Raw genomic sequence first — 16,623 nt, 5'->3', positions numbered from 1 at the left:
TTATTGATATAGAATAGCTTATTCTTTATACAAATTATCATTAATTGAAAATCTATCCTAATTATTTTGACTATTTTTGCCGCTTTTTAGCTTATATTTTATATACTTTTAATGACATTAAACAAAATTTTAGGAGTGAAAGAATTGTTACCGTATTACATGTTTTATAGCATTTTTCTTAAATTTGATATAAAGGACCAAAAGTACTAAAATAGTACTATTATGTATTATTTTATGCCATAGCAGTATTGGCAATATTAACGTTATTTCATATAAAGTTTTTTTTCAATTCTTTCAATTTCATATAATTTGTTTCAATTTTTTATAGCCCTCTATTAGTAATTTTTTTTATAAAAAGTTTTGAAAATAAATTTTTAGGCATCTATTTGTTTTAAACTGTCCAAATATGAGTCTTGAGTTTTTCAAATATGAGTCTTAAAACCATAAATTTTTGGCAGATAAATCAGTACGAATTGCTATATGTTGAGGAAACACTGCACATAATTCGAAATAAAATCATGCTAAAAATGCAAAGTTCGATAAGTTTGGAAACGGCCTTAGCAAAATTACAATGAATGCAAGTTTGTTATTTCCTTAATCTTATTAAAACATGTTTTTCGTTTTCATTATGGCAATTAATTTACCTAAAAAGAAATTATAAGAATAAAATTTTAATTTGATGCAGGAAATTCTGGTATTACATAATTTAAATATCCGTTATCTAACAAAATTTTTCTTTTCATATTCGACTCTTCAACATAAGTGAATATTTTATTTTATAATTGCTTTGTAAAATGCGAAGAAGCCATAATTGACAAGTCCAAAAAAATATAAAATAACTCCACCATCGTATTATGTGATTATTAATTTAACAAATTAGATTATGAGTCAATTACAACAAATTTTATTGAATTATTAAGTATACGGTTTATTAGGCTGAATCAAAGGAAAAGCACTGTATATCTAATTTGATCGAAGCTGCAGGAATTAGGAGTAAAAGTTTTTTTTTCGTTGAAAACAGAATACTTATAGTAAAATCTACCCTTATATTATAGAAAGGGCACTATTTATATAGATAGAAAAAGCAATTATTAGGTTGCGAAAAATTTCAATCAAAAAATACATACATATACGACAAAACTATGCCTAATTGCTGTTTACATATCGGACTGAATAGTTAGATGAAGTTCGGACTTTATGTCAAAATTTATTATTTCTTCTAAAAAAATTATAATTAGAATAAAAATAATTGAATTGAATACTCCCATAGAATAGAATAATCGATATTGAATACTCCCATAAAAAATTGGTTAACGCCATTTTACTTTCGAAAAATTAAACGATAAACCCTGATGAGAATAAACTAATTTATACTAACTGCCGTCGGGAAAAATCTAATAATAATCAGTATTTAGACATACAACATTCATTAGACTCAGATTAAATCTTAAATGTTGTCGTTAATGTTAACAGAACCCTAGATAAATTTCTAAATTTTGTATCAAATTTTCTTTTTTCTAATAATCTTGTTTAAGTTGTTCTTCGAAATAGTCAAATATCTTCATTTAATTGTTTTTACAAGGAGATAATGCGAAAATTCCTACATACAAGGTTACAGGTTCATGCTTCGTAATATATTAAATTGAAATAGACAAGAAATAGTTTTAAAAATCCGCTGGATCAGCCTAATTCCTATATGAAATTTAATGAATATTTCCAGCGATTTTTATTATCCATTCGCCTCTTAATAATTTTGTAAGAAATTAAAATATAAACGACTATTTTTATTAATGAATAGAAAAAAAATAGAAAATATAAATATCAAAATATTTTACTTTTCCCTTGCATTCCCATTGTAATTCCATTCAAATGCACCGACTTACTTGTTTTATTTCTTCAGATAAAATATTTTAACTCTAGCTACTATGAATTATAAATTTATTTTAGTGGCGAATTATGCAAATGTTTCAATTTTCACATTTTTAACCGGCAGGAATTGTCGTTTTGTTGCACTTTTGAGACATTTCATTTTCATTATGCGATTATTTCAGCCTACAAAGAATATAAAAGTGAGATTTTGATTAAATATTTGTGCAGTTTGCGATGACTCCTCTACATATTAACATAATAAAGGGATATTGTTATAATCTAAAATGCGACTACTGTTAGTAAGTATTTAAATATACTAAAATAAGTAATTTGTGAATTCACTAATGTTAGTAAAAATTAAAAATATAATTTGTTGCATTAATAGATATTATGTTGTTTGATCATGGTAAATGTAGCATTACCGATACAGCCAGCATCTTCTCAATCACTATCATCTGAAAGTAAATATCAAAGTACACTTTTATCTAAAGATCCGGAAGATAATCAAGATTTAGAGGCAGCACTTGTTTCCAAGCACATCTATTATCATACAGCTCCAGAAGAACCAGAAGAAGAGCCTAGAACCGTATTAGCATCGAAACCACAAAAAAGTTATCGTGTTGTATTCATCAAAGCTCCAATTTATAAACCAGCTAAACTATCACTGGTAAATCATAAGGATAATGAAGAAAGAACTGTTATATATGTTCTAAGCAAGAAAACTGATTCAACTGATTTAGATATTTCTACGCCAGCACCTCAAGTGGAACCATCTAAACCAGAAGTATATTTTATCAAATACAAAACTCAGGAGGAAGCACAAAATGCTCAGCAACAAATTCAAGGTAAAACATCTTCACTATTTCATTAACCAATTATTTTTAATTGTTTTCAATTTTTATGGAAAATTTTCATCATTTTAGCACATTATGATGCTCTTGGAGGTGAAACCAAACTTAATGATGAAGTCACGGCTCCAATTCAATCAGTTATTGGTGTATATTCACAAACATCACCCTCAATAACATCTTTAACACCAAAACAAATAAACAATAATGGTTATATTTCGAACATAAACAATGAATTATCTAATCCAGCTTATTTACAAAAAAGAGTTTAGATCTATGTATGTCATTAATTATATTGTAGCAATAACAATAAACAGCGAATAATTACGTTGATTATTATTTTATATTTTATTTATGTATATATTAAAGAATATTTGAAAACTTAAGCGCAGGTAACAATGCATTATCTGCGGCTAACTTGTAGCTCTCATGAGCGGAACAAAAAAAAAAAACAAATAAAAACGTTTCAGTCGGTATAAACCGATTGAATTATACCCTGCACCTTTCGTTATTGTGTAGCAATTACTCGAACCTCTGAAATCATTCTATAGAAACTTCACGGACATATCTGACCTATAATTGGACATCCGACTGCCAAGTTTCATGAATCTGACCTTATAATTTTTCCAAATATTTAAAATTAGCTTTTGGAGTTGTATGGTAAGTATCTGAACCTGCCAAGCAATTCCATCAAAACTTCACAAATATATCTGATCTATAATCGGACACACAACTGCCAAGTTTCATAAATCTGACTTTATTATTTTTCCAAATATTAAGAATAAGCTTTTAGACTTGTATGGGATCTACTCGAACCTGTTAAGAAATTCCACCAAAACTTTAGAAATATATGTGACCTATAACTCGACATACAACTGCCAAGTTTCATGAATCTGACTTTATTATTTTTCCAAATATGTTAAATAAGCTTTTGGAGTTGTATGGCAAGTACCGGAACCTGTCAAGCAATTCCATTAAAACTTCACAAATATATCTGATCTATAATCGGACACACAACTGCCAAGTTTCATGAATCTGACTTTATTATTTTTCCAAATATTAAGAATAAGCTTTTAGACTTGCATGGGAGCTACTCGAATCTGTCGAGCAATTCCACCAAAACTTCAGAAATATATTGGACCTATAATTGGACACATAACTGCCAAGTTTCATGAATCTGACTTTATTATTTTGTCGAATATAAAAAATTAGCTTCTGGAGTTGTATGGCAGGCACCCGAACCTGTCAAGCGATTCCTCTAAAACTTCAAAAATATATTTGACCTATAATTGGACACATGACTGCCAAGTTTCATGAATCTGACTTTATTATTTTGTCGAATATAAAAAATTTGCTATTGGAGTTGTATGGCAGCCACCCGAACCGGTGCAGCTATCCCATTACAATTTTTAGAACATGTGTAGAATATAATTGGACACATGTATACAAAATTTTATATTTATAGCTTTATTAGCTTTTGAAATATTTAAAATAAACTCTTGGAGTTGTATGGCAGCTACCCGAACCCGTTGTCCGACTTAGTCCAATAACAATAGGGTTCGTCCTTAGCACAAAAGAAAAAACTTGTGAAAGTTTGGTGTCGATTGCATTATTCGTTTTTGAGTTATCGTGCGATCGGACGGACGGACGGACGGACGGACGGACATGTCTAAATCGACGCAGAATTTTACGCTGAGCAAGAATATATATATATGTCCATACCGCAGATGACTTCTTCAAGTAGTTACAAACTCCATACCAAAGTTAATATACCCTTCACGAAGTGCAGGGTATAATAAAACAAATTTTTAAAAAAATTCAAAAACCAAACCAATGTTCTAACTTTGTTTCGAAGACTATGGCTCAAACGTATATAGCGGTAAGTAGTTTTACTACCTACTTTACGGCAAATAGTTTAATTACAATATTTGTTGTCGAATTTGTAGCGGCAAATATTGTAACTTAAATATTTTTTTCTGTCACTTTTGTGTATGTACATACATAGGTACATTATTTCCACAACAAAAATTTGTCATTAATTTAATTTGTAATTCAAAAAGACGATTTTTATTTATGTACATAATCATATAAGTACTTAATTTAAAATTAAATTTAAAAAAAAAATAAAGTTTTGAGTTTTATTTATAAATTTTTTTTTTCTACTGACGCTTATAGGCATATGATGCTTATAGTTACACATTTTTATGAAATTTTTTGTGTGACTATAAGCGGACTCCACTGTAATTGTGAGATCGAAAATAAAAAGCAATCAATTTAGCTGGAAAACAAGCACCGATGACTACTCTACGTCGCATAGTTCCAAAGTTATAAGCATTAATATGCAGGAAAAATTTGATACTTTTTTTTTTGGAACCCTTCCCCTCTTTCACACACACAGTTTTTTACTGGAAATTGATTAAGGAATCATCCGTAAAGTTATTTGACAACCTATGCAAAACACATGCGAAAATATGGCATTGAAGAAACTCATATAAAACTACTAAAAACCAAAAGCGGCAATTTTGTTTGTATTTTTCAAAATAAATTGATAATTTTCCGAATCTTAAGTTTCTCCTAAATAGAAGAAAATTAGCTTTGATAAAGAGCAAAAATAGAATGCCTTTATTTGTAAATAATTTTTGGAGTTACACAATAGAATTGAATTTGTTTGAGTGGCGCACTGTCATTTAAATTACCCTATACCTACATAATGTTTCCTTTTTTGTTTATTTTCTGAGGATGCACAGTATTTCCCTAAAGCATATTTAATTACTCTACGTAAATCGAAAGAAGGCTGTAATTTAAACCATTTGGTATTTAACGAATAAAGTCAAGCTCAAAATCAGAATCTAAAATTCACAATTTGGATTGCAAAGGTGAATTCCGCTGTGTTTTAAATAAACGTACATTACGTCATCTACCTGGAAGTTTTCCTTGAATTATTAATCGTATCATACGTCGCACATTGCATAATTTGTGTATTAAGAATCGGGTACGAAAATTGACGTTGCAACAAATTATACATCAGCTGAACTTGAAATAAACAGATGAAGTTTTAGATAACAAAAATCCTAATGCTTCAGTTTTCAATAATAATTTTTAGTAAACATACATATGTACAATTTATGCATATGGAATTCATTAATTCAAGAAATTTTTAGAGTTATTGAAAAAGTGGATATTTATAAAAAATTATGAATTTATTTCATTGTATATTTTTGAGCATTGTATATTTTAAATCTAATCTATACAGACTATGTATGTATTTAATTAACACGGCCTTCCGAACACTTTTTGTGAAAGAACAACTTTTCATCAAAATTTTAAAAGAACATTTTTAAATTGTGTTAGAATAAGTTCTAGGTTAAATTTAAAGGATTTAACTTGTGTAAATGCTTTACTGTGCTTCCGTTTAAATATTGCTATTATAGGTGCAAAACAATAGTTGAGTAATTTCCGTAGAAAGATATTTGAAGTAGAAACCAATTAATAACAAGCATGTTTAATAAATTATTCATAGTTATCATACATCAGTCGAATATTCATCAAGCAGTCTCCCTTTTCAAGTAATAGACGTTTTTGCTAACTAGAATTTTTCAATAGTTACAATTAACTTTTTTTTTAAGAAATCAAGAAGTGAGAAATCATCTTAGTCACTTAACTTACTGAAAAGTTATTTAACAACGGTAACTCAAAAAAAAAACGCCGATCATCAAATTTTTATAAAGCAATCTTGCTGCAATCAATATCTACCATTTTTTTTATTTTCTATATATAAATCGTCATCGCAATCACCAAATTAGAATATGTATAATAGGGAAAAAAAGTTGTAGTCTCAGCTATATTAAGCAAACTTTGTAAAAAAAAAATTTATGTAATACTTTGGATAATAGATGTCACTTTTTTCAACTCGGAATTTTCAAAATTAATTTAAGGGAAATTTAGCTGACATTGGGAATTATTTTAAAAACATAAAAAACATCTAGGTTCGCCTCTTCATATGCAATTTTAAGTTGATAACATTTCGGTTAGTGTCTTTACTAAATATGTTTTTCTTTTTTTAAATAAAGAACTGCTAATATATTTTTTTATTAAAAAAATATATTCTAGTAATAGCGAAGGAGTAAATAATTGAAGGGGTTAGAAGAATAAGGAGTTAAGTGACATTTTTCTCAAAAATCGTTTTTTGGCAGCTTTAGTCTTTTCAAAACTTACACGTCTTTTACAAAAACGCGTTTTCGAAATATGAAGTTTTACGGTATTTAGACAATAAAAAAAAGAGTTAAGTACACATTTTAATCTTTTGTTTATTAAATGAAGGCGTTAAGATCACTTAACCTACTCGTACAATATAAATGTTTTCAAATAAAATGAGAAGTTTATTTCTTAAAAGGGTTAAGTGCGCATTTGACACTTTCATCCACAAACAATTCAATAAAAAAAACAAAATATTAGCAAAACCGTTATCATATTTTAGAAGTTTAAAGTGTTACTAGTGTTTGTTAAGTGTTATGAGGGCTAAAATTTTGCTATTATTGTTAAACTTTTACTATTATTGTTTAATTAAGAAAGCGTAAGTCAAATATATAATATGGGAATATGGGAACAATGGAATCAAGAGGATAGCAAAATGGTAAAACCGGTTTCGGACCAAGAAAAAGAAAAAAAGAAATCTATAGACAACGTTCATACTGAAGAAGCTCAATTTAGTATGTACATTTCACTAATCTATTAGTGAAGAAAAAATTAAAAATTTAAAAGTACAGTTCATTTTCATTCCAAATGAACATAAATAGTTCTATCAAAATATAATCGGAAGGAAACCTGAACTATAAATACTAGTGGGATATTTGATGATATTAACGAATTAACAGAAAATTATTTCAAATTTTTGTTTTTGCTTATTAATTTGAGTACCCACATGCACTGCTAGATATTATATCTGAATCTGAAAGTGCTTTATTTAGTAGTTTAACAAATATTATGTATTGATATTATACATATTTAATATTTTAATACCTAGTATAAATATACTTATTACGAAACCTATATTCCTTTTTTCTTTTTCAATTAATTTAAAAGAAAATTACATATTTTATTAAGTTTATAAGGTTTATTCAGAACAAATATGACGAACTTTTTTGGTTATTTTCTAAATTAAAGTTTGTTTTTTATTTTTGTAATATTTGAAAAAATAATACAGAATGATAATATAAAACAAAAATTCAATTAACGCTTTTTAATTCTTCAACAGTTTGTTTTTTGTAAATTTTATTGGTGTAAAAAGGAGTTAATTGCATATTTTTCTAAATTCCACTTTTGCCGTAACATTCACAAGAATTTGAAATACCCTATTTGAAAGTACTTTAAGAACAATATAAGATCTAAAAAATAAAAATTCTATGTTTCAAATAGGTGAAAAGTTGCAACGTTATTAAAATCAGAATACAAAAAAGCGTTTTTCTCGAAATATTGAAAATGTTACTTAACTCCTTCTTCTTCTAACCCCTTCAATTATTGAGCAAATTATCAACAAGCAATTTTTCCAATAAAAACGCATAAAATCTAAAGAGTTGAAATTAATTTTTTTTTTTTAATTCTTTTCTTTCAAAAACGTTAACATTTTTAATAATGTAGCATTTTATTAAAGCAATCTTGAATTAATAGAGGTGTCTGCCGATACCAATGTACATAGATCAACGAATTTTAAGAAAATTTATTGCAATTTTGTAGAATAATTTTGTAGTACTACCACATAGAACCTTTAATAAAATCAATTAGTATGGAAAAACACGTAAATGTAAAACCTGACGGTCATTTGATTTATAAACTTTTAATGTCAACTTACCTGTTGTTTATTATAGTCTCATTTTTCATTTTTCGAAATAGTAGAAAAAAAAGCACACATTTAAGATTTAAATTTTCATAACTTCCATAATGCATTAATAGTTCCATAAGACATAATCCATAAGGTTCAACCTTAAACGTTAATTCTAAAATAAGGGTAAATTCTATTGGGCTTCATGTCTTCGCTCACCTTATTAAAAAACGAGAATTACTGTTTAAAAATTTCTGTAAAGATTTACATTATTTTACGTTAATAGCTAGAAAATTATTACAATGCATTTAAATTGCGTGACTACTTACATACCAGAATTTTGAGATATATAATTAAGAAGAGTGTATTCACAATATTTGAGAAGAGATTAAAATTCTAAAAGTTAGAAAGAAATTAACACACAACAATTAAAAACGTTTCAGCCGTGACAATCTGAGTCCAAAAACAGAAATATATTTAACCTGAAATTGGACATACGACTGCCGAATTTCATTAATGCAGGTTTATTAATTTTCGAAATATTTTAAAATACCTTTTTAAGTTGTATGGCTGCTACCCGAACCCGTTGTGTGAACTGGCAGCAGCCGTCCTTAATACAAAAGAAACAACTTGTGAAATTTTGGTGTCAATTGCATAATTCGTTTTTGAGTTATCGTACACTTTACGAAGGTGCAGGGTATAAAAAACCATTCTACATCCGTATTGTAAGGGTAAAGTTGTAAATTAAACAAAATTTAATAATTAAAACAGACACCAGCTGGTTTTACACAGGTTTATTTCATATCATGTTTCTTATATACAAGGAGGACAAAAAAACTAAAAGTTTTTTAAGAAAAGAGGATGTAAAATAAAGTTTGAGACCACTGTGGTCAGTGTAAAAGTGCCCAAATAAGAAGAAATGTAGCAAAAAAGTCGTCGTAGTTAAAATGGAAATTGTCGTAAAAAATGGTTTTCAAGTGAATATAACAATTTTGATAGTAACCAAGTTTACGTCATTTAAAAATGGGTGAATTGTAGTAATATAATTAAGCGCCTTGCAAAAAGCCAAGAAAGCACAACAACTCAATATAGTACAAGTGGCGCTTACACGGCATGAACATTAGAGTGACTAAATGTTACAATTCAATTTTATATTACTATTCAATTTATGATTAAATGCAGGTTAGCCGGAGAGGCATATTTGGTATTCCGCTGATTGTGGGAGTTAAACAAAATGTTTGTGCTTCCAACAGAAGCTAAATTTATTTATTTGATATTTTATATACATGTACTTATTTGTGTTGAAGCGTAAAAAATTTATTACGAAATTGATATTATTTTTTTATTCGATATTGCACCTAAAAAATGAAATTTTAAATTGAAAATTTTGCGCTTTAAACTTTATGAAACAATAAATTAAAATCGTTTTTGTATCGCACTATACGATTTTCTTGGTCAAGATTCTTGATAATATTTTTATATTTTCAATTATGGCACAAAATTTTGCATTTTTGATTTAGGTAAAGTAGGTAGAGTAATTAACTATCGAGTAGGTAAAGTAATTAGCTATTAAAAATTATAGATTTGTGAGCAGACATTTTTGGCAATTAATTATTCTAAATTGAAAAATAAATATTCATTCTTTATGTACGCACAATAACTGATATACATAAAGCAAGAAATAAATGCTTGGCACACAAAAAAAAAATCCCACGGGATGGTTAACAATAAAAGGTATTTTAAGAATGGCCAATAACTACATATTTATTTTACTAAATTCTTTTTCTTAATATATAATATAGAATAAAAACTTACTAATTTACTTGGTTGAACTTTTGCATATTTAAATTAATGTAAAATTATGATCAGCACATTTAATTGTTCAGATAAATTGAAAAGAATTAATTTTAAAATTTTATTTTTAAATTATTAGACTATATTTCAAAATTATGTCTTTGAATTCTAAGTGAAAAATTATATTTTTGCTAATCATACCTGTATGAATAGTATCTTCGAAATTTGCCTTACCGTTTGTAACGCTAAGAAATAACGGTCCTAGAAATAGGCTCAAGTGTATGTTTTTGATTAGCATCGAATTCTGAGTCGATTTAGCGTTGTCTGCCATCTGTCCGTGCGTCCGTCCGTCCGTCCAAAACTAAAGTTCACTAAATTTTCACAAATAATTTAATATAGTAAAAGCCAGCACCTTATTTGGTTCACACAAGCGAATATATTGTTAGGGCTATTGGAAATTTTGTGAATAGCTGCCGTACAACTTCCATAGTAATTCGGCCGTGTCTTAGAAAATATTGGAAAACACAGTACTGAAATTTTGCATAAATTAATATGGTAATACGGCAACTTAAAGTCATAGTCTGTTCCAAAGTCATAATTCAAATTTAAAGTACCAAAACATTTATGTGTAATGCATTTTTCTGCTTGAATGAATAATTTCATAATATTGAAGAAAACAACCTTTGTTCGCCAAAAAAAAACATAACTATTACATTACTTATTCCCATGTGTGAAACAAAACTTTCACGTTTACAGGATATTTTTTTTATATATAAGATTCAATTCCATATAATGTTCGTATTCCTTAATAGTATTCAATTATTTTAGAAGGATTATTAAATGTAAGATAAAATGTAATTTAATCTGAAGCTGTAGAATACCTTTGAACAGACTGAGAAGTAGGCAAATTCAATAAGAATTTACTTTTTACATTTCTAAAATAACTTCGATCCTTATGCCTATGCAGTTAAGATTTTTATACATATTCAAAAAATCGAAATGATTTAGAACTTCCATTCCATTAAAATTTCTAAATTTTTAGAAAAAATCAAAACTTTTCTTTTTATATTAACCGCTTTCTCTATTTTCTTCGATCCCATTCCTTTATATGAGTTACGTATGTAAATAATTGGAATTTATATGGGTTTTTTAAAGGACTCGGATTGGTTCACGTGACGACGGGGATATGAAGATCCAGCCGTATTACAACGGGCCTACCTGGCCTAAATGTATCTATTGATAGCTGCATAACAAACAAAAACCCATTCTACTTAAAACCAATCAGTGAAGGATACACTGGTCATTTTTTACAATATTTTGCCATTGCTTGAATAAAAAATTGCTTGAATATTATTATGTATCTGGATGTGTCTTCAATTAAAGTTTTCACAAATCGTAAACAGAAAGCATGAATTTTCGTCATCGAGATATAATGTTTAAAAATGTTTAAAAATTCCTGGTTTTCGATGAAATTTATTATTTAAATAATTCGATCTTATGACGTGAGCTACTCGTATTTTATCAACTATAATAAATACTTGCAAGTTGCACCTAAATGGAATGCTTTTACTGATGGACAGTATAATCAGTACCATGTTCAATATAAAATATTTATATTCACTTAAACATCTTATATTAAAAAATTTATTTTAGTAATAAATTTTAAAAATTTTGTAAACTTTTGAATATAATCTCATGGATTTCTTAGCGCCTTTATCTCAATAATTCATTCATTGTAGTTTACATAACATTAAAAATTTATTCACATTATAAAAATCTTTTCTACGCATATTTTTACACATTAAAATTAAATTAATGTAAACTTAAATGACCAAATTTTTTTTTTTTTGCTTTTATGTAACATTAAAAAACTAAGTTATCAACAAAAAATGCGTTGCTTCTATCTTAACTCTTTTTTATTTGGTATTTTGTTATTTGCTTTCTATTTGTGTTTTTTTTTTTATTTTGAAATTTTTTCCATCTCATTTTAATTATTAAACAACATCATTTCGCAAATCATTTATATTTATGAAAATTCATCAAGATTGTTGTAAACTATAATAAAACTTTAATACTGAATTAATTAACCTCGAATCAAATTTCGAATTAAATGAAGCAAAAATTTTAAAATAAATAAGAAATTTCAAAGAAAAAATTAAAAAAAATTGTAGTCAAAGCTGATGAATTTCGATCCCAATACATTTGAAATTGATTTTTTCCCTCCTATAACAACAAACAGTTTTTAAAAGTTACACACATACGTACAATACTCGTATGACGCGTTCATTTTGAACTCATATATATAACAATATTATTTTGATCATCTATCTGAATTAATTCATTTATATAATCTCATGCAAATCTAGATTTTTATCCATTAACCATAAATTTATATATGGTGTGTACGTAAATTAGTTTTACAAACATAAATCTTCTGAAATTCTTAAATTTTGTGTTTTCTAAATACGGGACAAGATCAATTTGAATAAATTAATTTAAATTGAAATTTATTTTGTATAAAATTTTTTTAATTACATACTTAAACTGTTTCAATAAAAGTGAAGGATTAATATTCAAAGACGTGTTATGGGATTAGAAAACAATAGAATATGTTTCGCTTATTCCCTTAATCCATTTAAAATCGATTTTCTTAAAAACCTACCAAATACCTTGGCTGAATTTTGCTTTAATTTTCTATTTTCAATAACAAAAATTGATTCAGTGAAATAAAATTTACCAAAAATATTTCATTATTACTTTTCAAAGTGTATAGAAGCCAAAAAATTTACCAGCTTGAAAGCGGAAATAGGAAGAAAAACAAAATATCATTTAAAAAACCAAAAATCAATTTTGTTTTTTCACTAGCCTTTTTCGGGTTTTCCACCTAAATAAAATGCGAGAAAAAAAAGGCAAGAAAAAACAAAAAAATCCTCATACAATATGTTTGATTGACTATAAGAAGAGAAAAACTAGAAAATCGGCATTCTATATTAAAAGATTTTCATTAAGGATACCTTAAATAAAGCTTACCCAAACATAATTGAATCTGAATATACGAGTAATGGCTTAAGAAAAAGACGTCCCTTCATAGTATATATGCTATGGGAATACAAATCAAAGATTCCATATTGACACCATATTTGTTTGTTTGATTGTACTAGTGATTATTCAGAAATAATCACAAAATTCACTTTAATTAATGGTTTTTTTTTTTTTGTAAATCAAAAATTTCCGTAATATTTCAAAAATTAGACAAACATAATATCGTCGGTTAAAAAGCAGAAAACATTAAGTCAGGAAACTGTGTTTTGAGTAAAGTCAATTTGAAAAATCACTTTACTCAAAACAGACTTCAAATCACTTTGAAGTCGACATTCTGGATTTGCATAATTTTTTGCCACAACAAAGATTATATTATTCTGATTTAATTCATCTATGAAATTCGAATTCTCAAAAAATGCACTTAGTGCTTTCTGCTTTTTAACCGACAATATACCGATAACCCAAAAGAATTACTCTCAAAGAAATTCACAAATTTGAACAAAAGGCTTAATGGTAGCTGGCTTAATGGTAAAAACAAAAATTTTTTTAACCCGGCAAACGGTAGCGAAGTGTTTGTTATACCATGATATAGTATTTGGCCGTAAACCGTGATTAAAATATGGCCTTTAAAACTATGCGTTTTCCGGAAACGAATAGAAAATCGTTCACCTTTTACTAAGATAACAAATAAGTAAATACAAGGTGGCTCGGTCTAATGATTCGATAATAAAGCACTCGGGAAATGATTCGTAAGAGTTTTTTTAAGGACAAAAATCGTATGTGCAATGGGACATTTAATGGTAGCTTTATCGAGAAAAAGAAGAAAAAAATATCATATTTTTTCGAGGCAATAAATTAGCTTTATTCGAAGAATTTACAGGTTTTCCATTTAACATTTGGTGTTTGAGCAGCTATTGCGTGAAAACGGTAAGCCTGACACCTATCATCGGTATAATGTCTATCGGTACAGCTATATACCAAGTGAAATCCACTCATACGACTTTTTTATGATATGCGTAGTAGATTGATTTCAAAATGAATGTATTCTTTTGCATTTTCTATTAATCATACTATTCATGAACATTATACAATAGTACTAAAGTGAAACGAAAAGGCGTATAGAATTGCAAGATTTTTATATTTTTTAATGTAAAATTCAAAATCATTTTAAATCGACTACAATGACTATTGCAGGACCGGTATAGGCCTATAAATTTTTATATTTTCCGAGTTAACAACAACCTGATTTAATTTTAAAATTTCCTTCCTACATTAAATTAATTATTTATGAGATTGTCATTCATATTTTAATTTCGTTTTAAGATTTTCGAAAATATTTGAGATGAGTACGTTTCGCGATATTGGTACGTTTCGTGCTTTTATTGCTAATAGCAATATTTTCTTTTGTTTAAGGGAAAAGTACAATTTGCAAAGCATTAGTTTGATTTTAAGTAATAATTTTTGTAATACATTCTCGCCTACGATATATTTAATTCTACAAATATTGTGTGAATGTTCAATAGCTTTAGTAATTACAATACGATTTTGTTAAATAGAAATTTTACAGTCTAAAATTCTAACCAGAACTCATCTCCAAGAACTTTATACATATATTTATAGAACGATGTTTGTAATTTCAGAATTTTATATCAAAAACTTGGATTATGTATGAATTTTTATATTAAAAGTTTGATACATTTTTAAGACACACCGTGTCTAGGAAAATTACAAATTTTAATCAAATTTTTTATTTTTACAAAAAAGTTTTTTCTTTACACGTGTTGTTTCCTTAATTACTCGTACTCCTTTAAGCCACTATTCCACTTTTCTTAAAAAATAATTCATGATGGAAAAAAAAACATTGTTTTCTTAATATTTATATCACAAGGTCATCAAGTCTATAAATGATTAATAACTAAAATAAAATTAAAAAAATATGTCATAATTTCAAGAAAAAAACGGATTAAATACGAAAAACTAAAATAAAATGTTAATCAACATTATCGATGTTACATCAAAAATACCCATGTATTCATTAGGTTCAATAAGTTACAGAAGATTTATAATATGCAAATAATCCAACACACGTAAGCTCAGAGTGGTCAATTTGTTTATTTAAATACAATGATGGCAACTTTAGACGCATCATCGCACGTTACATATTTATATTTTGTTATAAAACGACCAAGTTATTTAAATAAAATAAAAATTCAACACGAAAAAAAAAACATTATTTTTCGCCTAGATTCGCATGAATTTCAATCAAAATTTTATGGCGGAAATACAAAGGTAGGGATTTGTTTTTTGTTTTGCTTTTTAATTTTTATTCTCTCTCTTTTTTTTATTGTTGCATATTTAAGAGAGTAGTGAATTATGTATTTTTAAATGTCAAATTTTAATAATAGAAATCAAAAGTTTAAAAAATGAAAAAATTATAATATATTCAGCGTTTTTTGTTGTTGTTAGCTTTACGCAGATTGAAAAAAAATTAATTATCATAGTTAATTGGGTTCGATTTTAGTACAATGGATTCATTGGGGTTCCTATTTATATTTTTGAATCAATAATGCACATATTGTAAAAAAAATGATAGAATAGTTGTCATGTTCAACCACGTTTATTGCGATATATCGAATTCAAATATAGTAAAAAAAATATTGTTTACATACATGTACATACAACATAGTAGTATACAATATCATTGGCATACTAATATAATAATAATTTGTGCGCTCAGTGTGTAGAGTGGAAAGTGGACAAGTAAAAAAATAACATTTTACATAGGCAACATGTAAAAAATCTTAGTATGAATGCCTACTGTTCGTAGAATTTTGTCGTTCAGTGAAGCAAAAGCAATTTTCTATATTATCAATTTCTACTAAATAGATGTTTACCAATTTTTTAACTTTTATGATATTTTATTTCATTTAATTTCATAATGGGATTTCAGGTTAATACGGAAAGAAACAAAAATGAGGAAAAACTTTAAAATGTTAACGATACACGCAAAAAAATTTTATTATTCCGAAAAAGTTCTAACAATAGGAATCAATTTTTAAAAATAATTTTGCTAGTGGTATGCTAGTACTTTGCTAGTACTTTGTTCTAAATTTTCAATCACTCTTTCTCAATTACTTACAGCTTTAGCACTCATATTGAAGGTGTTCCTTCGAAAAAAAAACAATCAATTTAAAGTGGCTTGAACTTATTTATAAGTGTCTGTTTTACTTATTACTAGAAGTATTTCAGTAT

At 27.1% G+C, this 16,623-nt stretch overlaps 1 protein-coding gene across 1 annotated transcript; it reads left to right on the top strand.

The window, feature by feature from the left end:
* Positions 1 to 2,107: 2,107 nt before the first annotated feature.
* Positions 2,108 to 2,989, top strand: LOC129613824 (uncharacterized). The gene is made up of 3 exons (XM_055528116.1): positions 2,108 to 2,168; positions 2,255 to 2,714; positions 2,793 to 2,989. The coding sequence occupies exons 1-3, from the start codon at positions 2,154 to 2,156 to the stop codon at positions 2,987 to 2,989; spliced, it is 672 nt and encodes a 223-aa protein (XP_055384091.1). The 5' UTR covers positions 2,108 to 2,153.
* Positions 2,990 to 16,623: the final 13,634 nt, after the last annotated feature.

This window comes from Condylostylus longicornis, unplaced genomic scaffold (genome assembly GCF_029603195.1).
Source record: "Condylostylus longicornis isolate FDR11 unplaced genomic scaffold, ASM2960319v2 ptg000004l, whole genome shotgun sequence".
In the NCBI taxonomy this organism is placed as follows: domain Eukaryota; kingdom Metazoa; phylum Arthropoda; class Insecta; order Diptera; family Dolichopodidae; genus Condylostylus; species Condylostylus longicornis.
This window is presented reverse-complemented; position numbering and strand designations above follow the sequence as displayed.